The 26,077-nt window shown below is 43.4% G+C and overlaps 1 protein-coding gene across 14 annotated transcripts in view; it reads right to left on the reverse strand.

Annotated features, from left to right (window-relative positions):
- Positions 1-26,077, reverse strand: part of MGAT5 (alpha-1,6-mannosylglycoprotein 6-beta-N-acetylglucosaminyltransferase) — a 321,573-nt gene that overhangs the window by 58,009 nt on the left and 237,487 nt on the right. For all 14 annotated transcript variants that reach the window (XM_016164010.2, XM_016163995.2, XM_016164007.2 and 11 more), the window contains one exon: positions 25,582-25,715. In XM_016164010.2, the coding sequence (XP_016019496.1) occupies positions 25,582-25,715 (134 nt within the window). The remainder of the gene's footprint in view (positions 1-25,581; positions 25,716-26,077) is intronic.

A 26,077-nucleotide genomic window follows, 5' to 3' on the forward strand; every position in this document is an offset into this window, starting at 1 on the left:
ATAACTGGTAAAGTGATGGCTACATGGCTTTTCACTATACTGTTCTTTAATTAGAAACTTTCCATGAAAAGATTTAAAGGAAAAACTCACTATAGCTTATCCTGAGAAAAGCTTCCAAACATTCAGAAGCAGGGAGCACTCTTTTTTGTTGTCCTTGACTTTTTTGGAGAAGTGGCAAGTTTTGAGCTTCAGACAGCTCTCATCTTACATTTCAGTTCTTTGCTTCCCTTTTATTCATCTTTTGTGCAGTCCTCAAAAATCCAAGGCTCTGATGCCTATGAAGTCAAGCTGGTGTTTACAGTGTCTCCTAGTTTCTCATCATTGGGATTACTGTAATCACAGAATTATGTTAAGAAGTGTCCTGATTCTTCTACAATCACCCACCAGTCATCTTCCTTTGAGGGTTTCCATTCAGTCTTCTCTTCACAGACATATTTTTCTTGTGGCTTTGGATACACATCTGGATAATAAACCCTCTGTGGCTATAAGTGGACTGCTTTTCCCCAGGTATTCCTGCCCCTTCTTGTTTCCCTTAACCCAACAACTCTTCTGTGTTGTTCAGGACCTGGTCATGAGGAGTGCACCTACCCCGACTCCTTCCAGCACGAGGTGGCATGAAGAAAAAGAGCTTGCCAAGTGCTCTGCTCTCAGCTGAACTGGACATACAGCAGAGACAGCACGGCCATAATGTGGGTGTGGCGCCCCTGTGTGCTCAGCTCTCAGCTTGGTACAATAACTTTCTATGGACAAACTGAAGCTCAGATAGATCAAGAAACCTGCCTAAGGTCATCTAATAAGGTGCATGGCAGAATCAAAATTGGAATAAAGCTTTTCGCCACTGGTCTATGAAAGTTTGGTAAAGAATGCATCCTACATGGCTTTTATTTGGCCAAGAGGTCTCTGCCATATTCCTACTGTGATAACATTTTTTAAAATTTTTATTTTTAATCTTCAGTCTAATTTTTGCTTATCCTGAGATGTCCACATAAACATATTTCCTATACATATAGCACTATTCTCCCTACACTTTCATTTAATACAAAGATTAATTTAGTACCTATCCCCTTTGTGGCAGAGACAGCTGATGGCTATACTCTTCTTGCTTACAAACAGAAGTTTACTTTTATTTGGCAGCAGAAGTAGTCCCAGATAAAAGACCACATTTCCCAGTCTCCTTAGCAACCAGAGTAAAAGACTGGGTACAACTTACAAGAGCACTTTAAAGAGGACTGTCTCAGCAGAGGAGAATACCCTTTCTATCCTTTCTTCTTCTTCTTCTTGCATCTTAAGTGGATTGAGGACCTAATGGTTGGAGCTCCAGCAGCCTCACTGGATCAAGAGGTAACTTGAGAATAGGCACCATTACAAAGGTGGCAGAATAAAAAGACAGAAACAGCCTGGGTCCCAGATGATATGCCACTGAAGCAGTTGTGAATTGCCCATCTTTCTTAAGTGAGAGAAAAATAAAACTTTTAATTTATTTGAGAAACTTTTTTGTTTAGGGCATGTGTGCAATATAATATTTACATTGAAAGGCAATTCCGAATTTAATTAATACACCCACCCACTGCAACATTTCAATTTTGGGAAACTTTACCACCAACGTTTTATCTATTAAGGCACTCATTTGAATGGCATTTCTTTTAACACCTCTGAGGTAATTCTACCCTTGTGCAGTTTTCATCAACGGCCTGTTGAAACATTTCAGATGTTGCCTCTGACAGCTGCTCACACGCTGACACTTAACTGATAGTCCAGCCACAAGCTAATTCTGCACATTTAAAAATAACCCATTATTTTACTTTGCATCAAATTTTTGCTCTGATGCCCTTTTGAAGATTTCTGCCAGTATTCTGAAATGTTCCCAGTGCTTACTGTGATGTGATTCTGGTTGACAACAAGGTGCCATTTATACCTTACCTCACCTTATAAGAGATTTTGCTGCTGCTTCGCATAGCTTCTGCTTAGCTGTCCCTTATCTTCTCTAGTAGGACCAATATGACCTCGCTTTCTATGTCCTGAGTAAAAAATGCTAGATTTACCTTCCTTTTAACAATCATTTAGCAAAATCTGATTTTCTGTATTTCTTTTTCCTCCTGAGAATGCAAAATATGCATCTTCAGTGGGTTATCTTTCTATAGTGTCATATTGTCAGTGATTTTGCATTTTCATATTGTCGTGTCCTATACATGTATTGAGATATACTTATAAATAGCCAACCTTGAATGTCTTAAAAAAAAGTTATCCGTGCATGTCTAGAACCTGATCTTCGAGGTTTACCTTGCTACCTCAAATTCTTGTGGCATTCAAATATTACCCTCCAGCCCCATTTGTGTAATGTGCATTTACACGTAATGAAGCCCATCTGAAGTGAACATGCCACTCAATCAGCAGCCAAGCACTTCTCAAACAGGGAGCCAGAGGTGAGTGGCTTTAAACGGCACAAGAAAGATTAAGTGATTAATGACATTCCAGTCACCCTTTTTAGTCTATATTCTTTTTGGATTTAATATATATTGTAATGTATGCATGCCGCCTTGATATAAATGCTGACTTGAAATCTTTAATGCTTATTTGATTTTTTTTTTTTTTGCCAGTTATTGGGATTCAGATTCTCTTGACCAAACTGCTGTTCAAAGTGTAACATTTGGAGAAAAGTAAGAAGTGGTAGAGACTAAAGGAGAAAGTACAGTTGGTTCTGCTAAAATACATGTTTCTCCAATGTCGGTAAGCTCGTACATGAAGGATAAATAGGGATTGATGTCAATGGAGCATATAAGTCACTTGGTTCATACACGATTTTTTGCCCCAGCACATTAATATTTTGTAAAATCATTAAAAGCAGCTTACTGCAAAATACACTCAGTTGTATGCAATAAGCTACAGAGGGACACAGTCCTCTATACCATGCCTGTTCTGTTGGCTGAGTGTGGCAACGGGCTCTGTGTTGAAAGTGCTCCCACGGGAGTTCCCTTCCATCATTTTACATCTTACCCTGTTTCCATGAAGTAGACTCAAATTATCCTAAGTCCCCAACCCCTGCCCAAAAATGCTAATTTGACCTTTTTAAAAGGTAAAGTTGTATATTTACCATAATATTTACTTTTTAGACTTTAAATATGTCTTTTAAAACTCCGTTACTATTTTTACTAGGATCACTATTTTTTTTTTATAACAACTGTAGATCAAAGCTTTTTAGATCGCAGTGGTCTGGCTCAGCCCTACTTTCTCCTGAGTTCTGTCATTTTCAGTCTGCAATTTTGTAGCTTATTTCTTAGGAATATAGATTATCATGATATAGCAGAAGCACTTGTACATCAAACTTCGTAAAGGTAACAGGAGCACCAAAAGTAAATCTGAGGTATTTAAAATAAATGTATATTTGTAAAAATCAAATAGTTGTGAACCATTTGCATTTTTAAAAGATGAGATTTGATTTTACAAATATTTTATGGTTTAGAAGAACTAGGAGCTTGGTTCTTACTCTGCAGAGGACTGGCCAGAATTAAGTAGGTGAACAAAGAATCCCTGAAAACCTGACCCAGTTATATTCAACAAATTCACTTTAAAGGCAGGCTACAAGCAAGCCCTCAAGGACAGAGCAAGACTTAAGAGCAGTGGCTGCCTAAGGGGACTGTTAAAAAGGCAGGAGATGCAGGTAGAGCTGGTATTTCAGTCCGAGATTCACACTTTTTACTTAAAGGGCCAGATAACAAATATTTTAAGCTTTGTGGACCATGAAGTCTCTGTTCCAACACTGGACTCCTACTGCAGGGAGACCAGCCGGTGCTGTAGCAAATGGGCACACGTGTGTTCAAATAAAACTTCATGGGATGCTGAAATGTGAATTTATGTAATTTCGCATGGTACCAATTCTTTTGATTTGTTTTCAACCACTGAAAAATATAAAAACAATGCTCGGCTCATGGGTCATATGAAAACATGTGGTGGGCCTGGAGGCCGGAGTCTATTACTTGATTTTGAGCTTTGAGATGTATTAAGGGTGAGATTAGGTAACGATTTTACATTTTAAATTTTACATTTCTATTTCATCAATTTATTTAAGTTAATGATATTATGTAACTATAGGACAGGTATGTGGCATTAACAGCTTTGTTAGAAGGCACACCTGATGCTTAAGGTACATGCAACTCATATTGTGGGTGCAGAAGTGTGTGGCCACTGTGGAAGCAGCAGCTTAGACGCCCCAATATTTGGTGGGCTGTTGACCTCAGTACATTGGACAAAGGAAATGGTAGACTTTGGTTAACCAGGCCTTTGAGAAGAGGTGGTTGGTCAAGAGATCTTTGGGTTTATTCTCAGTTCCCCAGTGCAGTGGTTCTCAACCCTGAAATACCTTAGGATCATCCAGGCAAGTAGAGGCCGAAAGGCTCTAAGTCCAGTTCCCCCACCACCTGTATCAAAATCACCATGAACACCTGTGATCCTCAGGCCCTACTAAGTCTCCCTTGGTTTTTGCCAAGTTCCCGGGTGATCTGACACACACTCTATTGGGAAAGTACCCTTTAAGGAAGCTTGTCTGAGATGTCATCCTTCCCATGAGGCACAAAAGAAGTCTCCACAACAGCAGTGATCAGCCTTGGTTGCACTCTGTGATCACCCAGGAGATTTTAATAGGCTGACAGGCATTTGGATCTCACTGGTCCTGTCCAAGCCATGGGATTTTTAACAATCTAGGTGATTACAAAGAGCGGCAGCTGGGGCTGAGAACCACCGCGGTGCTCAGGGCTGACATGGCTGACGGGGCCAGTTCATGAGAATCTTCTAAACTCCTGAAAACCCAAATATGTGGCATGCAACCAGGGTTTACTAGGCAAATAATGGTTGCATTAAGAGTATACATTTCTAATGTGTTTTTACCATAAAAGACCCATGTTCATAATTAAGAAGGGTGCAAGGAATGAAGGCAGCTAGAAATCAACTTCTAAAGAACCACAAATTGAAATGATTGAGTGAACAAACCTCTAAAGGCCAAGTTCAAAAGAGCTGCTTGCCAGGTTTGAAGCAGCTAAGACTAAGATATGCATTTGGGAGCCTGGGCAGAATTTCTGGAAATTGTTTGAATTTCTATAGAAAGTAGAAAACTAACCACTCTTTCCAGGCATTTATGTGAGTACCTGGAACCACAGCCATTCTAGAAAGTCATCATAATCAGGGCCAAGACCCAAATTCAACCTTCCCATGACTCAAGAATTCAGGCCTCATTTCCAGAAGAAATGACACAGCTTCTTACTGGAATTTGGGGAAGGGGCAGGAATATGTTTATCTAAAAAAAAAAAAAAAAAAAAAAGACAAGTGTACATTGTCCAAAAGGGCGGGGGTGGGGTGGGGAGAACCTCCATCATTCTCAGTTTCCTTACTTTGTTTCATTATTGCTTAGAGACTGTATCTTTGTACTTTAGATTCATTTAGCGGTTTATTACTCTCTTTACCTTATTAGAATATAAGCTCCATTAAGGCAAGCTTACGATCTATTTACTCTTGCAGTACCAGACCTTGGAACAACGTCTGGTATACAGCACACATATATTCTGAATAAGTGTTCAATTCCTGGAAAGTTAGAAATTGAACATAATCCATTTGGCTAGGGTGGAGCAAAACAAAACAGCTAACTATGGCAACATCTCACCATATGTATGGTAGTGAAAGCAATACTGAATTGAGATAAAATCATAAAAACAATGACTTCCATTCTGGCATGGCACCAGTATTTACACTTCTCTCATGAGATCGTCACAGCAAACCTGCCAGACAGTGGACAAGGAAACTGAAGCTTGGAGAAGACAGGAGCCTGGGTGGCGACGGGGGCAGGAGACGGGTCTGCCTCTAACCCATGCCCTCCGCTTCCTTACCCACACTCCCTGCATCACGGCAAGTACGGGGAGGGTGCACCTGCAGTTTAACGGCATAAAGCTGACAGACATGATTGTTTTTCTGTCCAAGGCCAACTTCAGTGCAATCACAAATGATGAGTATGTGGCACTAATAAGATGTAATAAGAGAATAATAGCTACCATTTTGTGAGCATTCATTATGCACCGGGAATTATGCGACATACATATTCCTGGTTTAACTCCTCCCCACAACCCTGTGAGGTATTATTATCCTTGTTTAGCAGGTGAGGTTTTAAAAAGTTGGTGGGTGAAGAAAGGGAAGGAGAGAGAGGCCAGACTAGAAAATGATCTCTCAGTTCTTTTTAGTGCTAAAAATGTGAGTCTGAATGCCACCCTCCTTGATTTAGAGCAAAGGAGCTGCCAGCAAACCTTTCTTGAGAACTTACTATAGTGCCAGACACTAAATTAAGCACTTCTTGACCTTCTTTATCTCATCTCTATACCTTATGGCCTAGGTACAGTCAGTGTCATTCTTATTTTACAGATGAGAGGGCTGGATTAACGGATGTTAAAACATGTCCAGGGCTACACGGCAAGTGGTAGAGTCAAGACCAATTCCAGAGCCCATGACCTAATCCCCTCACTCCAGAAATACAGCTCTAAGATGCAAACCACGCGATTTTTTTTCTTTCGCTGTAAGATGCTGGAGTTGCTATATACAGGGGATGGAATAAACATCCTGTTCCTCTGGCCCAACTTACCCACATGTTCACACTTCATTCTCTCACAATGTTATTTTGTTCCTCCTGTGGCCAGGGCCTGGCTGGGTGCTGGGGACCATATGTGCACACCACCACCAGTGCCTGCCTTCGGGCAGCCCACAGGGCAGCACGGTCGCTTGCCGGTAAAAGTCCGACACCGTCAGAGGCAGCACTTGCCCACAGACCACTTTCTCTGGTTTTCCAGGTGCTGGCAAGCTGCCTCCGTCTGCTGGTTTGTCTGCAGGAAATTTAATTACTTGAACTCCATATCCAGCTGGCAAAGGGGAGCCCCTGAAAGTTATAGATGTTTTCTCACAAGGACAAGAAACCGCTTACACTGAGACCTTTGTGTCTGTTCCTGAGCTGTGACTCATCTGTCTTTTGGGTTACAGCCACAGTAACACTTGCTTCTTATCTTATTCCTGAAAGAACACAACTGGAAGGGAACACTTGACCCTGGAGACGAGTAATACTAGCAAGTCATCACAGGGTAATAAAATATTCAGAATGCATGTGCGTTTTTGCAAGGCCCTAAGCAAAAACAGTTTCTAAATGGTTTCATCACACCACTGTTAAATTCAATACAGCAAAAGCCTAAAAATAGGGAGAAAAAAATCGACGGACGCATAGGAACAGGACAAAGGGCAGGGAGAGAAGAAAGAGCTGAGAATAGAAGGAGAGAGAAAGGAAGAGAAAGCAGGACATGCAGATGAAGTGAGAGGCAGGAGGCTCGAAGCAAGGTGGCTAGCATGATGACCTGGAATGGAAATGACTCATAAATTATCCAGTTAACTCATCCACTAAGAGCCGGAGTGCCTCAGCAACAGCTACAACAAAACCCTGCTCATATTTGTGGAGGGATTAGTACATGCCAGGCACTGCACTGAATGTTTCCCTTTAGAATGCTTATCAGGTAATCCAGATAACCCTGTGAGTTGTGGACTATCACCATCCCCACTTTGCACTAGGACCACTGAGGCTGAGATTAGTTGTGTCAGAAGAAAAGAGCACCCAGTGAGTAGGTGGCAGACCCTGGGGATAAACCTGGGTCCATTTCTAAAGCCCATGCTCTTAACTGCTGTTCCAGCCTCCAGGGTTCTACAGACACTTTTCTGGCTCAATGGCCTGTTAAATCTGATTTTGGTGAAGGTAAATAAGAGAGACAGAGAAATAGACTACTTCTAAAGATGAGAACGCTGCTACAAGCTCTGCTTCCCAGATGATAAACCCCGGCGCTCACACACTCTGCCTTGGCCACATGGTACCCATCTCCCTCTCTGGTTACAGGACCCGGGTGCTGCAGCAGCCACTAGAGAACCAGATGGGAAATCCTTTTCCCCCTGCAATGCCTTTCCAGCACTTCTACTGACAATGGTCTAGTGCTAGCTGTAAAGAAAAAATATTTCCAGGGCCCAGATCCATTTTTGCAGAGCAATCAGAAAGGGTGACTTTGGAGCTGAGTGGCAGTGGGCCGATAACTGGCATACTGCTCACCTTCAGGCCGAGGTTAGGGAACTTTGTGTGTCTGGAGGCCTTCTTGGTGGAGGTGGAGGGCTAGAAAAAGTGGTTAGGTGTATGCTGGGCGTAATAGATGCCACATGGACTTTGTTGAGGACTCAGCTAGAATTAAGCTCACAGTAACTGTGTGGACACACCTGGTGGTCAGGCCAGTACAAGCATCGGCCAGTTCTCTGTAAAAGAGAACTGGGCAGCAGCTCTGTTCCAGAAAATAAAAAGGAGGAAACAAGGACCAAATAGTGGAAAAGTTACTGGTTTTGAGGGTAGGAACTCTCTGCATGAGGTCACATCAGTTGAGGAAGGCAGGGCCCTGGGAGGACACAGGCTTTTTACTTTGTATCAGTATTGCCTATAACATACTCTACCCTCCAAAGTGTTGTCTCACTATGATAACGAGAAAGGGGTACGTGAACGTGCCGCAGACACAAAATCCATTTCCTTTCCCTTCCACCTTGTTACAAGAGTCCCAATATTCTTGAGGACATTGTGAATACTGACTGAAAGGCAAACACAATGGCCCTCCACTTTCCCTGCCTCCTTTGAAGCCAAGGATGGCCATGTGACCCTGTTCAAATAACAAGAAATATTAGGAGAGGACGACCAGGAAAAGCTTCGGCTTCTTGATAAAAAGAACAAATGTGTCTGGGTCCAGCCCCTTTACCCTTCTTTCTGCTTTGAGCACAGATATGATGCTTAGAGCTGTAGGAGTCCCTGTGATCGTAAGTCTAACATGTCAAAGATGACGAACAGTAAGATAGAGCGAGCTGGGTCTTTAGTGACTCGAATGTGAAGAAACGTCCCCACTCTGGGCTGCCGACACCCAGACTCGATGTGAGAGAAATAAGCTCTTGTTTGATTCACTGTTGGTGAGACATTCTGCTCATTCCAGCTAACTGTACTTCTAATGGATCAGAGGAATGGTCCTAAGGCACACCTGTCTAGAATGTGACAGTTCGAAAAGTATTTTTTCAACTCTCATGTCTGACTCTCCTGCCAGTCCCATGAAGCAGGCAGGAGAGATGCTGTGAGTCCATCTAAGAATATGGGCATAGTTCAGACACATGAAGTGAAGCAGAACTGGGATCAGTCTGGGTCTCCTGAACTTATATCACTTTGGTATCGGTAGAAAGACTCAGCATGGCTGCTAACTGAATTCCATTTTGGGGGCCCTCTCCTTGGATGATAATCTTGCAAGAGCCAGCACATCTCACAAAATATAAGCAAGCGAAGCGAATTTCATATTTTGGACCTTGGCCTTAGCAGCGGGATGGAAGGAGGCCTGCTAGTTCCAGCTACATCCCCCTAGGCTCGCCAACAAGGCGCTTTCTGATGGGCTGTGTTTAGCGGTCACTGAGAAGGAATTACTATCTGGTCCAAACAGTGAGAGATCTGTCCATGGGTGGCTAAACCTCTGCTTCTCCTTCGAGCTGTTACTCAAACTGCCACTGATTTAAATGGTCCAAATGCCAATTTGCTCCACATGAGCATCATCACTGATTTAAGAATATAAATATAAAAAGGACACTGTCTGATTTAGGACAAATTCTCGATATCAACCCTGCAGACAATCTGCACCAACCCTAACAAATAATCAAATGTTTTTTTTCTAAATGGAAAAAGGAAATGAAGAGGAGGGGAGAGAGGAAAAGAGAGAAGGACAAGAGAAGAAAGAAAAAGAAGAAAAAAGAAAAAAGGGAAGGAGAAGAAAGGAAGTCCTTGAACTGGAGGCAGGCCTCTCTTTGGCAGTAGGTTAACATTCCACGTCTCGCAGGCCCTGGTTTCCTCCTGGCAAAATGCAGACAATGGGGCTGTTGGGAAGCTCCTGCCCAGCTGACATTCACTGCAAGTACACTGGCACCATCTGGAGGCCTGGGCAAACCTTAGCGGACTTTGAGGACCTGGAATGGTCACTGATTGGTCTGGATCAATGAGGGCTGTGCATTGCTTTACTCCATTTCCTACAGTGGCATGGTGTCTTGTGGGGCTATGTTGAGGACAAGCAGGACCCTATGGGGTGGCCTCTCACTGACTCCCAATCTAGGGTCATGCAACTCCCCAGAAGCCTGGACAGAGGATGAAAATACCTAGCTCCAAGCTTCCTGGGCCCCTTCCCTCCCACTGCCACTACCGTCCGCCCTCCCCTCAAGGAGATGTGTTGTGACTTAAGCAAGGAAATGTGATGGAGTTCCCCTAACCCGCACATGGACCTCACTCACGCCTTACAAGGCCCAGCCTCAAACTCCTGACTTTTTTGAAAGCCATTTGGGCTTAGGTGAGTGCTCTTCCGCCTAGGTTTCAATTTCGTTTAAAAATTTTCCCCGCTTTCCACTTGTCTAGGTCAGTATTTGTCTCCCCAAGCTCCTCAAGGGCACACATGTAGTTACAAGTCCAGATATGTAAGTAAGTTCATAAAAACTGGTTCCAGATGACAACAAGCATTATAAATATAATGGAAAAAGGTTTGACCTTTAGATTTGAGACAAAGGCAAATAGTTTCACCCATTTGGTTTCATTAGTTCTTCATAAAGGGTTTTAAGTCTCTAACCAAGAATCATAAAGAACTATTTCCTGAAATAGGTCCCATGCCATCATTGATATAGTCAGCCCCTCGGCATTTGAGGGGATGGGCGGGAGAGAGAGGGAGAAGCTGAACCCAGAGAGTGCCCACTCCTGGGGAGGTTAAGTCCAGTGTGGTGGCTGTAGTACATGCTTTCTCAAATCAAATCTTAGCTCAGCCATTTACTACTGGCAGGACCTGAATTTCCATCTGCCTCAGCTGCCTCACTAGACCATGGGGTTAACAACAGTACTGACTCAATAGCGTTGTTTCAAGGACGAGGCCCGGCACATAGGAAGCATTCAAATATTAGCCATTATCATCACCTCCTCCCCAAGGAGCTCGATCTAGTCAAAAATAGAATCAGGGATGGGAGAAGCAAAGGGCAGCCAGCTGTAAAAATTCCAACCAAGAAGGGATAACGCCAGTGTTCCCTGGAGTTCCGCTGTCTCTGGAGGCTGGATGAGGATTCTTGGGGTGACGGGGCGGGGGGTCCCGAGTTATCATGAGTACAAATGGACTCATTCAGTACTTAGGGCTGCACAGCCAGATTTTATGAGCATATGTTCCTTATATGAATTTTATTCGTGAACTTATATATATAGATGCTAAATGATTTCAGAAGCACGCACAATATTACATTTAAAAAATACTTTCTAAATTACTTTATCTGTTTCTCAATGTCATAAAACATCTTCTTATAACAAAATGATAGAGTCTGCTTCCCACAAACACTCTATGTTGTAAAACATGTACCCAATCTGTATTTTTGATATAAAACTCCATCAGCAAGCTGTGCCCTTGCAGGGCCTGTTTTAAGGTCTCAATGACATGGCTCTGCACTGATGTAGGAGATTCTCCAGGGTAAATCCTACAGATTAGGTTTCTACAAAAATTATTCCTCAAGGATTCCAGTTGGCATGGGAAGCCGCCTGGGTGCCAACTCACACTAACACGTCATGTATCTGTGCTCTAAGGCGGTGTAGACAGCATAAAAAAGAAGAGAGGCCTCCTTCAACTGGTCCAACACGCTCGACTGGCTTATTTGAATGCCATTCCCAGATTTATGAGTTGCTTCTCCACCTCCATTGTAAAACAATAATTTTAATTCACTTTTCTCTCCAAGATATAGCCAAAAAGCCACACTTCTATTTTCTTTCACTGTCATGATTTTGCTTTCTTTGCTAAGTTTCTAAACAAGGGTTGAGGTAAGGACCACAGGGAACTCCACCCTTTTTTAGATGTGTCTGACCCCTGTCCAGCAGTGTCAATGGGGGATGAACATCATTCTCCCAGAACAAAGCTGGGACAGTCTCTCAGGGATTTGCGTTCCTGAGCCAAAGGAAGGTATACAAATTCCCCTACTCCCAGGAAGCCTTTCTTATCTTGGGAGCGTGGTGATGCCCTTGGCAATGCTCCCAAGCCTTTCGAGTCTCCTGGGACTGTAAATCTTTGGCTGGGCTGAGACACTGCAAGGTAGTGTGTGGCAATATCACTGGGCTTTGCCACAGTCCTCAGTATCCCGGAATTTAACAGTGCATCTACGTCTTCTCAGGCCAACCAACTGCTGCATAGCATGGCTGAGTACAAGTCAGTGCCTTTAAGTTGTGACTGTGCTTTTGGAAGAATCTGGACTATGCCTAGAATTCTCATGCAAAACAGCTTTCCTATAAGCTGTGCTTTCACAACGTTCTATTTGGGGTAAAATATAATCAATATAGTATCTCCATTGTTTTTATAAATCTGTGCCTAGTCAGAAAGTCAGTGTGCTTTCAGATCATTAAAAAATTCAGAGGCGTTATGGCTCCCTCTCTTTTCAAGGATGATCTTAATCCTTCTTTCTCTCGAAGAGAACAATCTTGCAAGACTTTTGTAATTCTTTTCTGCTTGAGTCACCTGGCTTCTCCCCATGCTATACATCACTTGGATACCTGAGGCCCTTCGGTCACTCACTACCCAGGAGGCTGCCTCCTCCTTGTCTCTGGGGCTTTCTCACATGCCTGGACTAGCTCTGTGGCTTTGGCTATAGACAGCCCTTATTCTTCTCTCATGCTCTCAGACAGCAACTCATTTTCTCATCCCTAAACATCATTGTTCCCATATCAGTTGCCAAACTGTTAGGGTAGGGTAGTAATAGTAAAAAGCCTCAAGGCGAATTACAACCACAACAGCTGTGTTTACTAAGAGCTACAAATGAACTCATCCCAGCGCTATTGGAGCTGCAGCAAGTGACTGGAACCTTACAGAAGCACCCCACCCTCCTCAGGATGTTCGCTGGCTGCCTCAGCCTCTGGCTTTTAGAGGAGACCCTCGGCTGAGCACAAGGGGTCTCTTTTACCCACAAGACTTTTATGTTTTCTTCTCACAGCTGCAGTAATTTGCACTCAGCTGTTTACGCCTCTGGGAGGACTGCCAGTCACAGACAGAGTAGACAACTGGTGGTTCTCCTGAGGGCCTCCAGAAAACTACTCTCCATCTTGAGGCCCCTCAAATGCCTCTGCGACCACCTGCAACAAGGCCTAAAATTCTACCACTCATTATGCAAAACTTTGGACCAGCTGCGACCTCTCTACAGTATCAAAGCCACAGTTGAAAGGATGACGTCAAGAAATTCACCCCTACTTTAAGGTGGCTCGGTTTTTTTCTAAACGTCTCTAAGGCTGTTTTATCACCTGTAACACTGAAACACGCTTCATGAGGCTATGTGGAAGTGCTTTGTAACCTTGAATCCCTACAAATCCTTACTTGAGCATTGAGTTAAAAGGCAAGGATTCTTGAGAGAGACTTCAATGGAATTCATACCAACAAGATTGCACCTTCCCATGGATTAATTTAGGCGATTTGCTATGCTATCACCATGGAAATAAAAGGCGGGTCCTTGGGGGATAGGCCATGGAACTGGGGGGTTGCACAGGGAAGCAAAGGATGAGAGCATAGGAAGCAGCCTGGTACAAGAGAATCAGTGTCTTCAACAGCATGGGGTGGTTGGTGGCTACACATGCACGGAAAGGAGGCAGTTAAGGTTTCTCTGATCTAGGAAAACTGGTTACACTAGCACAGTGTTTCCCAAACTTGCCTGTTTAAAAGAATTACCTGGAGCCTGTGCTTCTTTTCAAAATAATTCCCAGGACACTTCCCTGGAAATTCTGTTTAGATGAGGCTGAACAGGGTCCCGAGCATCCGGATGTGTAACAAGTTTCCAGCTGAAACTTAATGATCAGGCACGTTTAACACTGACCTAGATTCTAAAAACCAACTTAAGCTTTCCTGCCTTTCTTTAAAACATATGCTGGAAATCATTTCAACAAAGCACCCCATAAATCAATGCTACTCCTGAGGATGATGCCAGGTTCCTGCACGGACCTACAGCAGAGCTACTGCTTGGAACTACAGCCATGTGAGGGTTTATCAGTGGGTTCTAAAGAGAGGTTTCCACTCCCAGGTGGGAAGAAGTTTGAAGACTTTACTACATTGTGTAAGAGCAATAAGCTGACAGGCTCCAAGCCCCAGATACAGAGTTAGTTGCTATACATTCTTCCTATACACTCCAACTGCCAACGCAAAGGAGAAAACTTAGTTTCAACCACAAGACAACTTGGCAGAAGCAGCCCTGGCAGCCCAAAGCGGGGCCAGGCTGTCAGCTGGAAATAGCTCGTGGGCCAGGTGTTGACAAGAAGGAAACACTCGGAGTCTAACGCACAGATTTCAAGAACCTGGAGTTCGTGCTACAGGCACATGCTGAAAGAGGGGCCTCGGTCTTCCTCTCTGCCCACCCTCATGCCTCAAAACTTGACAGACTCCCAAATAGGCCATTCAAAGGATGATCTGGCTCAGAAGAGTCATGGAATTCATCATTCCATTCAAAGTTTCTTCTCTAACCTTAACCTCTTCAGGGGAAACCTATTCTCTGAGAGGACTAGACAGAGATGATGGCTTCTTCCTAGCCTCCCTCGTGCAAGGTCACAAACTCAAATACCTCTGGGTACCAAATGGGTCATGGAGGCGGTTTGAAAAGGCCCCCAAAGGACTGCCATCCCTGGAACGATCCCTAATCCAACCACAGAGGCAGCCACTACTCAGTCCCAGCCAAGTTTTGGCATGTGAGGAATGAGAGTCCAATTTGTCACACCGTCTACATTTAAGAGAAGCCGGAACTCCAGCTTTCCAGATGAACTTTCCCAAATGGCAAATTTTCCAATTTGAAAAATATCGTGCTGGCTAAACACAAATGTCCGTGAGTTAGATTTGGCCTGTGTAGTCTGAAGCTGTGTCTGTTGCTTCAGGCAAAAAGCTGTGCCCTGACAAAAGAGCAGTCACATATTTTCTTGATACCACCAGCCTATGAATTCGCTTTTCCTCCCCGAAATGTTCTCTCCTGTCTCTCCCCACTCCTGCCCGTCTCCTTTGCATTCTACAAACACAGAATCTCTGGGTTTCCAGTACAATTCAGGCAGCCCAGTGTCTCCCTGGCATTTAGAGGCACCTCTCCCAAAGCCCTGCCAATGCTCCTTCAGGCAATAGCAGTGGGTGGCTAATGGCTTCCCAGGTGGCTCATCTCATCTCTGGACAGTTGAGTTACACTTCATGTTATTCCTTGAAAGCTCAGCAAGTTCACTAGCAGCCTATTTTCTGTCCTTTTGAGGGTCACCCAGGACAAATCTGATTCCTCATTTGTTAGGCACTCCTTCGGAGTCCTTGCCCACCCATCCACAGACTCAGTCAAGCCCTTTTTCTACTGGGCAGACATGCCAGCTCCTTCAATCGGTCTTCCTAAACATGGCTCTGAGTCACCCCACAGTTTTACTCCTTCCAATCAAAATGTTCTAATTTGCCTAGATAATAATAACAGCAAACTAATATAGACATTAATGAACACCAGACATTGTTCTAACAGCTTTATAGTTTATTCAGTCATATGGTGTTCATTAAAACCTTAAAGTTAGGTTTTTATTATTACCACCATTTTACCTGTGAAAGGACAGAGGCACAGGGAGCCCAAGTCACTTGCCTGTGATCACACAGCTAGTCGATGAAGAGCCCAGGTGGAACCCCACCAGTCTGTGAACACAGTCCATACTCTTGGCACTCCAAGTGTCCAGGTGGGCTCGCCAGCGCAGACAAAGGAAGCGCACCCACATACTCGGAACATCAGTAGGGACTGGAGCATGCTAGGTATGCTCATGTGGATGGGAACTGTCAGACCTTCATTCTACAAGTAATGCCTCAACTGAAGGTCCATTATCAATTTTTGGCAGCTCCCCACACTATTGCCTCACATGAGCTTACTGTCAACAAATCCCCTAAATCTCTTTTATACACATGGACGCCAAGTCACAGCAACCTCATCCTTTCTTCGGGCAGTTGGTTTTATGGACTTTGTGTCTGGCCTGACCCAATTATCATCCCTCTGCCCTATTTCCGATGGCCCATAAAGTTGTCTTACAGGCTGTCTTCTCTGTGCCCTTGCTCATGAAAGAATCAGAAAAAGCCAAGAGGAGTTTAGATTATAGAATCATGGAACTCTAGGGAGCAAAACAAAAGAACATCCAGTCTTCTGCCTTGTTTTACAGACGAGGAAAGCGAGACCCAAGGGCAAATGAATTCCAATGACAAGCTGCCAGCGAGTGCTGTAGCTGAAATTAGAATCCGGGAGTCTGCTTTCCCACCCAGGACTCCACCAGCTGCTCCCGGCTGTCTCCAATCAGTATTTCAGGCCGAAACAAAAGTACAGCAAGTACTCATTCAATGTCAACGACAGCTTCTTGGAAACCTGTCTTTAAAGGAAATGACTTTAAAGGAAATGACATATATTGAAATCCATTTTACCATAGGCTAATTTATGCGAACAGGAGTTAAGTTCCTGTGGCATATTTCTGGTCATGAAGGTATCACCAAACTTCTAAATAAAGACCCAAAACACTTCTAATATTAAACACTGAAATAAATAAGAGATATCCATACATTTAAGAAAAATGAGTAAAAACAAGCACGATCATTCTTTTCTATCCTGCTAATTCCAGGTCAGGTCGTGGGCAGCTAGAGCCTGTCCTGGCAGGGCTCTGGGAAGAAACCCACCCTGGACACCACACCCTCCCATTGCGGGGCCACTCATGCACACACACGCACACTCAGACACGGCGGTTCACCTGGTGTACATGTCTTTGGGACGTGGGAGGAAACCAGAGGACCTGGAGAAAACTCACACAGACATGGGGAGAATGTGCACGCTCCACAGAGACAATGGACCCAATTGTGAATGGACTTTTTCCTCATCAACGTCATAAGAAAAGGACTATGAATGAACCGATGTTATTCAAGAACCTGCTGAACAAGGTGAATGTGTTCTTTTTGCTAATGAACATGTAAAAACCTCAGTGGGCTTAAGATAACAGAAAGCTTGCTTTTTGAAAAACGAAGCAAACCACTAGGCTGATGAGACAGAAAAAAAGGCTGTCCAAAGGGTCTCCAAGTTCAGTGTTCCTTCCTGTACACACCTGATCCTCAAGCACTGATGTGCTTACGACAGATGCCACGTGGTGGTAAGATTACAGTCAGCACACAACCAACATTATTTTTGAAAAACCCTCGAGTCCCCTGGGCTGTAGCCCTTGGGATCTTAAAAGGCAATGATTCTCTTCTGATATTTCTTTTTGTATTGGGTTTCTCTTCTCTGTCCCCGCTGCCCCTCAAACTTGCTCTTGAATTTGAGGAAAAAGTTCTGCAATGTGACTGCACATTATCATGTGCCAGGAATTGGGTCAGACAAAATTAATAAATAAATGAAGCGAAGTACCCCCTGCCTCTGCAAGTTTGGTCTCAAGGGACCATGACAAGGTCTTTTCTGATTGACTTTTCCCCCAAAGGGAATAAACTGAGGGAGTGAGACACAGGGATGCTTTTGAATGCTCTTCTGGTTGGACCAGACCTAAGAGCTGTAATCACATTAGGTTTCCCAGTAAAACTGATTCCAATTTTATTATTTCAGAATGTAAGCCAATTTGACTTAAAGTAGGTTTAAATTTATCTGGTTGATCTCTACAGTATCTGAGAAGAAAAGTCTGGCCAAATGGATTAAGGAACAAACAGGATGACAAGGTTTAACTTACTTATAAAAATGTGTTCTTTTCAAGGATTTCAGTACATTCTTTAATTATAAAGGTTTTTGGCAGTTCATTGAAAAATATATAACTAAGAGCAGTTAATTCTTATTATGAAATAAAATGGCATTTCTCCAAATTATTTTCAATCCCAATTTTGCATTAATTTAAACTAAGCCCAAGTCAACTAAATTGTGAGCTAAATAATTACACAGTTTTAAATGGGATTCTATCTTGGACTCAGAGGTCACCTAGTCTAGAGACTTTTGAGATTTATTTTTGATTGTTTAAAGCAGTTAAACACTTTTCCCAGTGAACTCTGACTGGAAATCCAAATCTGTACCACAGATAAATCAGAGCTGCTATGGTTGATGGGCCCATACTATGTGGCCGACCCTGACTCCCCAGTAACTGGGTCTTGGCCAAGGCTCCTGAGAACACAGGTGAATTGTTACTGGTCTCATCCAGGGGTTAGCCAAAGCCCTCCAAGAGCTTACAGTCTAGCAATTAAGGACAGACTGACAGAAAAAGATAAATATGTAATCACAAAATGATTAAAATTACATAAAAAGAAGAATAAGGATGCTGTGATAGATATAGGGAGGGCGACAACTGATTGAGGGCACATGTGTGGAATAGGGTGGCCCTAGGAGGTGAGGGCTGTGGCAAGCCAGGAAAGGTGGCAGCGGTTACAGAGGTCTGTCCCTGAGCCCCAGGATGGAGGGAGTGGCATGTGGGACCCCATGTAGCCAGAGCCCAAGTGGGTACAGAGCAGAGGTGGTTTGCTCGCACAGAGCCTCGCTACACTACCCTATCAAGACTGGATTTCATCATAAATACAATGTGCTGTAAGTTTAAAATGAAGACAATGGGGGGGGGGGGCTTTTGAGAAAAGAAGTTAACACAATCCAATTTACATTTTTAAAAAGATCACTCTGGTCACTGCTGTGTGAAGAATGGATTAAGAAAGGCAAGAAATTAGGAATGGAGAGAAGGGAAGGGTTGTATCACATTTCTGAAACACTCATTGCCTGACTTCTTAGGCCTGTGGGTATGGAACTACATGTCATTTTAGGGGATGCTTTAAAGCCACACAGTCTTTGATGTCTAGATAAAAAGGAGCTTTTCAAATTCAGTCCACTGGTTGACTGTGGTTGCCGCCAGTAGGCTGAGACTGAGGCAAGCCAGGCCCTTTGGGTCTGGAGCCAGAAACAATTTGACTTGCTCAAAAAAGGCACATTTACTCTTTGTAGAACTGGCTGCAAGGCTGTTGCTGACTTTCCCATTTGTGTGATGAGTAGCCAGGAGCAACACTTACCAGTTATACCACAATTTGCCCAGGGCTCCTGCTATACATGTAAGCCACTCATGTACACCTTGCTTCCTGGCTTCTGAATCTTGCTCTAAACATGGACTAGCCCTCCAGGGTAGAGGCACAGCTTCTCAAGCGAGTGGCAGCAGGGAGGCAAGATCCCAAGAGGGCAAGTGAGAACTCTGATCCCAGTTATGTATTTGTCACGTCACGGAACCTTGGCCATGTCACTCCTTGGGCTAGTTCCTCATCTATAAACTAGAATGGTAAAGGAGGATAACAGCTGCCCTCATTTCCTCAGAAGGAATAGGCATGCATCTCCTTAAATGATAGTTGTGGAGGCTCACAGAAGTATAAACACACACTGATATAAGGCCTTCTTTTATTATCAATGTGTTAGTTATCGAATAAGCAGTAGCCTTGCTAACTGCCTACTAAAGGAGACCAGGCTCAGGGCTTGGGTTTTTCTCTTTAGAGTAAGAGATTTTAGTAAAATCACATTTCATTTTTTCCATAGATTGCTTATCTATCAACCAGTCAGTCACACAGAATGTAACCGAGAACTTCAAAACAAGCTAAAAAGACTTTTGATGAGATTCATGCAAGGGACTGTTGGCCAAATGTGTCCTACAAGAAAGACTTGGTTTGTTTGAGACATGGTGTAGTTCAGGCATCTCAAATTGTTTCTGTAAAAGGTCAGATGATAAACGTTTTAGGCTTTGCCAGTCAGAGAGTCTGTCACAACCATACAAATCTGCCATTTTAGTGCAAAAGCAGCCACAGACAACAAACAGATGTGGCTGTGTCCCAACAAAACTTTATTTACAAAAACAGGTGGTGGGCTAGATCTGGCTTGAGGGCCAAAGTTTGCCAACCACTGACATAGTTTAAAATTGGAATCTGAGTATCTTTGGGCTGGCTTGTATCTGCCAGTTCCTCACAGGCTCTACCCCCCACCAATTCTCACTATGTTTCCCATCTGGCTCCATTAATTATGTTAATAATAGCAGCAAACATTTATTTAGACTTACTGTGTGCCAGGGTGTGTTCTCAGCACTTTGCATATATTAACTCATTTAATCTCTACAGAAACCCTATTATCATCCCCATGAAAAACGAAGCCAAATGAAGTTAAGTAACTTGCCCAAGACCAGGCAGATGGTGACAGAGGCAGGATTAGAACCTATTTATCTGGCTCTGAGTCTGTGTTCTTGACCACTATGCCATACAGCCCAGCAAGCACCAATTGAACAAAGCAGGATAGCAGATGACAAGATACTGAGCCTCTCACCACCTCTCAGAGTCGCCAGAAGGCCAAAGTAAAGAGGAAAAGGACTGACTTATTCACTAATTGGCGAGTGTCTCAGTGCCAAGCACTCTACACAATCCTAAACACCCGAAGGCCGTGTTTCTCAGAGCAACACACTGGCATCAGCAGGGTGCCTGTGAGAACTGCAGGGTCTTGCCCGCACCTCCTCCAGAAGGTCTGAATCAGAATCAACATCTCTGAACAAGATCCCAGGTGATTCGCACATACTAAGAGGCCCTGCTCTATGTACCTGTTGTTACTGCTCCCTTTTCACTGGCCAGAAACCCAGGGTTCAGAGCATTAACTGCCTCACACGCCAGTAAGTTGCAGGACCACGTCTGAACCCCAGCTTGTGGTTCAGAGGCTATGCTTATCTCCAGAGATGCTCCAAGCAAGACCTTCAGGACATTTACCTCAGCAACAATCATGTATTAATAAATAGCCAGAACAGCCTGGTGGGATCATGAATCTGTAAAATGTTGACCCTGCACCATTGATAGAAAAATCAGTTACGCTCGGGATGCTATTTTTAAAGAAATGTGGAAATAAATAATACAGTTAAACAAGACTTCAATTAATTTTAATTTCCACAATTTTCAAAATCTCTTATTTTTACAAAACTAATTCTGTATTCCCTGATGCTGAAGGACCTTGAATTGAGCCACACTGGACTTCTCTTCTATACGCGTTAGCTGAAGCCAATGATCAGACTGCCCTAGAAGCAGATGTCAAGACCCTAGAACTGTACGTTTTTAGGCTATGAAAGAGATTTGTATTTAATTAAGTTGTAAGAAGTCTCATTTGATGCCAGTGGTCTTGGACAGAGAGGTTTCACAAGTTGGTGTGTGGGACTCTGGAGTCACACAGCACGGTCCCTTCCTTCCCATCCGTCATGAATTATAACATCAAGACAAGACCACAGTGCACCTTGGCCGTGGATTGTAGGCCAGTGGGGAGGCAGAAGGAGGTAGCCTGTAGCCTGTTCCTCCTTAGCTTCTATACTTAACAGACTGTGTTTCTTGCTAGGCTTTTGGAATTCTGGGAAGATCTATATATTTTAGGCGATATCCTTGATATGACTGTAAGGAACAGAAACCGCTGAGGACACTGCAAGGGAACAGACTGTAATAAAAGGATTTATGACCTGGAAACAGCTTTCAGGAACTCTGGCAGCTGCTTTCTCTCTCTACCCAAGCTGCACGGGTTATGTCTATCTGTCTGTCCACTTTCCTACCCAGCCCTCCAAAGCACCCCACATCTCTCACAGTAGTGCCTCTCCTCCCTGCGGTTCTGCTCCATTGCACTCTTGACGCACCCTCAACCTTTCCAAATTGGACTCCTGGAAGGCTTCTGCTTTGGCCTCATCACGCCTCTGGATATATCCTTTTAATTTCTGTCCCCATGGCTGTCACCGTCCCTCTGTTCTGCAATGCCAAGTGAAAAATCTCATTGTTCCAGGTTGGCTCTCAGAGCCAGAACTCCATTTGCCAACCACCAACCAGCTGGACTACCTTCAATCAGAGGACAACCCCCTGGGCCAACCGGCCAAGGACAGAGAGGTCATCTGGTGACGTTCTCCACTTAAATGTCCTGACAGGTGGAGAGACTTTCTTAAAAGGTGGAGAACAGTGGAGTAGGACTGACGGCACAGCAGGTATCTTCCCAATTTTAATGAGTCCTAGAATCTGAAGGTGGAGGGGAGGGCCTCCCTAGATCATCTGTTACAAACTCAAGCCTACCCACATGCTCTGTAGCAATCCTAAATGTCCCAGGACTGACAGTGTCACTCCCCTTCCCAAAGATCTCTGAGGCAAAGGAGGATGGGGATGGTGACAGGGAGAGAACGGGGCAAGGGATGAGAAAAAAAGAGTTCCAAAACCTCCTGCTAGCTAAAGTCGGTGTCAAAATGCAACTCTGGGAATGTAGCTGCAGTAACATTGCGCTTAAAAGGTGCATCTGTAATAACGGATATACCATTTGACCCAGCAATTGTACTTCTGGGTATTTGGCCAAAGAAAACCAAAACAATAATTTGTAAAGATCTATGCACTCCAATATTCATGGCAGCACAATTTACAATAGCCAAGATATAAAATGATCATAAATGCCCATCAATAGATGATTGGAGAAAGAAATTATGGTTTATATACACAATGGAATATTACTCAGCCATTAAAAAAAATGAAATCCTACCATTTGCAATGACACAGATAGACCTACAGGTTATTATGCTGAATGAAATAAGTCAGATAGAGAAAGATAAATATCATATGATTTCACTTATATGCAGAATCTAAGGAACAAAAAGAACTAACTAATCAAAAACAGACTCACAAATATAGTGAACAATTTGGTGATGGACAGAGGGGGGGGTAGATTGGGGGCTGGGAAGATTGGGTGAAGGGTTAAATTAGTAGCTGATAGTTGGTTCCAGGGATAGGGAGTATGGCACAGGGAATGCAGCTAGCATTAATATAATGGCTAGGTGGAGGGTCATGGGAGGCAGAAAGCAATTGGGCGATTGGTGTCTAACCAATCTACTGTATACTTGAAACTAATTTAAATACAATTTATTTTTTAAAAGGTGCATCTGTTTTCTGTGCACATTTACTAGGTTTCCATGGGCTGGAGACGTTTTGGAAAAAGAAGCTGAACTCTTACATACTGTGTTATGTTTCAAAGGTTGAGAAGATGTCCTGAATTTATGTGAAACTTAATAGTACTTTTCATCTTTTTTGCAACTTTCTTTTTAAAGAATGCTGGGTAATGCTGATGTAATAAAGTTGAAATAACAGCCGAGTGTTTTGGTATTCAGACAAAGACTAATGTAGACAGGCTGCCCTCAAAGTTCTGTAATAGTTGGGCAATGCACAGCACACGAAAGTTCAGGTCGTCTGTAGAATTTCGGAAGAATCTCCAAATCACACCCCAAATCACATGGTTAACACCTTCGGGATTCTGATTGGCACCAAGAAATCATCCTTTTAGTGATAGCATTATTTTATCCACAAAAATGTGACCAAAAAAACTTTCTGAACCAATTTACTGTTTTATTTTTCTAGGAAAATCGAAAAAGCTGCCAGAGGCACCTAGGAGGAAGCTGTACTTGGTTTCAAAATGGAAGAGATATTATTTCAAGGTCAAGTCCTCAGAGACATGCAAAACATTTTCTTTGTGTAGGTGCAGAGAGGAGAAGGCAGTTACGCTTTAAAAGCCCATATCTTCCTGAAACCAGTACCATTACAACCAGGCTGAGATGAGAACACCCAACGTGTCTTTTTAAACCCAACTGGGGCTGAAAGTCAATCAAAAAATGCTCTGTTAACACAGGGCAAATTTGGATACAAAGATGTATAAATTCATGGGAACATTCTAAATAACCATTTATAATCTTGACTGTGTTTTATTTGAGAGGAGAAAATGTGGAATAATACAGGTAGAATGTAAATCTTATTTACCAGCCCGGGTTTCTCAGTCTCAGCACTACTGATACTTTATGCCCAGTGATTCTCCGCTATGAGGCTGTCCTGTGCACTGTCAGATGTTTAGTTGCACTCCTGACCTCCACCCACTAGATGCCAGTAGTTCCTCCCCTCAGTCATGACAACCAAAATGGCCTCCAGACATTACCACATGTCCCCTGGGGGGTAAAACTGACCCCAGTTGAGAACCACTGTTCGTTCTATCTATCTATCTATCCATCCATCCATCCATCCATCCATCCATCCATCCATCCATCCATCAATCTAATCTAATCTAATCTAATCTAATCTAATCTAATCTAATCTAATCTAATCTATCTATCTATCTATCTATCTATCTATCTATCTATCTATTTATTTTTAGTGAGGAAACCTTTGGTTGACCTCACAGATTGCAAGGACCTTATCAGTTTGCAATCCCTTATTTTATTTTATTTTTTATGCCTACAGCACCTGGTCTTCTCCCATCCAAGTACTAACCAGGCCCAACCCTGCTGAGTTAGCTTCCGAAATCAGACAGGATCCGGCTTGCTCACGGTAGCATGGCCGTAGACGAGAACCACTGCTCAAAACGAAGAATTATAGCTGTTTATAACAAAGACAGTTATCTGGAATTAAATTAGCCTCCCTGGAAACAGGCCGATTTAATTGTCTCATAGACATAGTTAGCATTTTAGAACTGAAGAAAAGGCAGTATTACTTTTCCTTTTTTGAACATGAGGTCAGAAAACCACTGGAAAGGAATTCTCACCCTGTACATCATGTGTGCTGCCCCAATGGGAAAATTTCTAACTTCCTCCATAAAGAAAACATGATAACATGGGACCACTGTTCCTGATCATTCGAGAAAGTGACTGACTGTTATGTTTTGAAATAGGCATATTTTGAACTCTTAGACTACTCTGTCTTACATGAACGTGACATCAAAAGTAATTATGACATTTGCATACTTTCATATAAAAAGATTTGCATGTTGTATCAACAGGTCACACCCCAGTTGGTTATTCTCCCGTTTACCTTCCACACATGTGCCCTGAAAATCATCCAGGAGGGCCAAGGGGCTCTCTAGGGCCCAAGAGCCCAATGCTTTCAGAAAATCTGGCTCAGTCTGTGGCCAAGAAAGCTGTTTTGTCCAAGATCTCCTGAGCAAACTGCCTGCAGTCAGCCCCAGCAGGCATTTCCCCCTTCCCGGTTAGTTGAGTACTGGCCACTCTGAGTTCCGACTACAGCCAAGAGGATACAAAGGCCACTGCACTCCCCAGGCGAAGGGAGCTAGCTGCCTATCTTCGTACACCATTTCCCAAAGGCAGAGGCAAAAAGCCACTTGGCAACGGGTCTCTCTCAGCAATGCCTTGTTCCGGAAAGATATCCAGCCCCTGTGAGAACCAGGCTTTTGGAAGCAACTACAGGATGTGAAAGCAGCTGTATGTAACATGTCACTTACAACACGCGAAGAGTGAAGAGTTTTGCTGGGCAGCCACTGGATGAGCAAGTACAGCCTTTAGTAGATCCCCAAATGATGAGCAACCAAATCCTTGCATATTCTTGTTTACTTCTAAGCAGATCCCATTAAGCCCTAGGCACTTGGCTTGATTACTCCCCAGATCAAAGTTAAATTAAATTACCTGACAAGAATCTTCTCAGAGACAGAGAGAGAGAAAGAGAGAGAAACTTACAGAGACTGACTCACCTTCCAGAAGCTATCCACTTTGCCATACACAAGGGACTGGTTCTGCCTTTTGATTTCGTTAATGTGGTGGATGTCGCTGGAGTTCAGGTGCTGCTCGACCACAAATCCCAGAAAGCTGTTGTCTGGGGTATGAGCTGATGTGGAAAGGAAATGACAGGGCAGTTAGGATTCAATCAGCAAGAAGAAACAACAATTACAAATTTAACACATGCCACCTTGCACATAATTAAATGTCTTCGTTTTACCCTGTTCTTTCTTACCCGGGAGGGTGAGGGATTACCTGCTCCCACATCACCCCAGCACAACCTTCCCATGAGAATAGTTCTCTTCAGGATAGATTAACTCGACACAAATCCTGAACCAATTCCTGTTTTTTGTTTGTTTGTTTAGTGTAAAGTACATTTATCTAAAAAACATTCAGCTCTGTGCTCTCCTCCTTCCTATTTCCTCAGAACAAGGCTACTGTCCCCTGACAGAAATGCCCTCATCCGGGTTT

The sequence above is a fragment of the Rousettus aegyptiacus genome, unplaced genomic scaffold, assembly GCF_014176215.1.
Source record: "Rousettus aegyptiacus isolate mRouAeg1 unplaced genomic scaffold, mRouAeg1.p scaffold_m13_p_2, whole genome shotgun sequence".
Classification (NCBI taxonomy): Eukaryota; Metazoa; Chordata; class Mammalia; order Chiroptera; family Pteropodidae; genus Rousettus; species Rousettus aegyptiacus.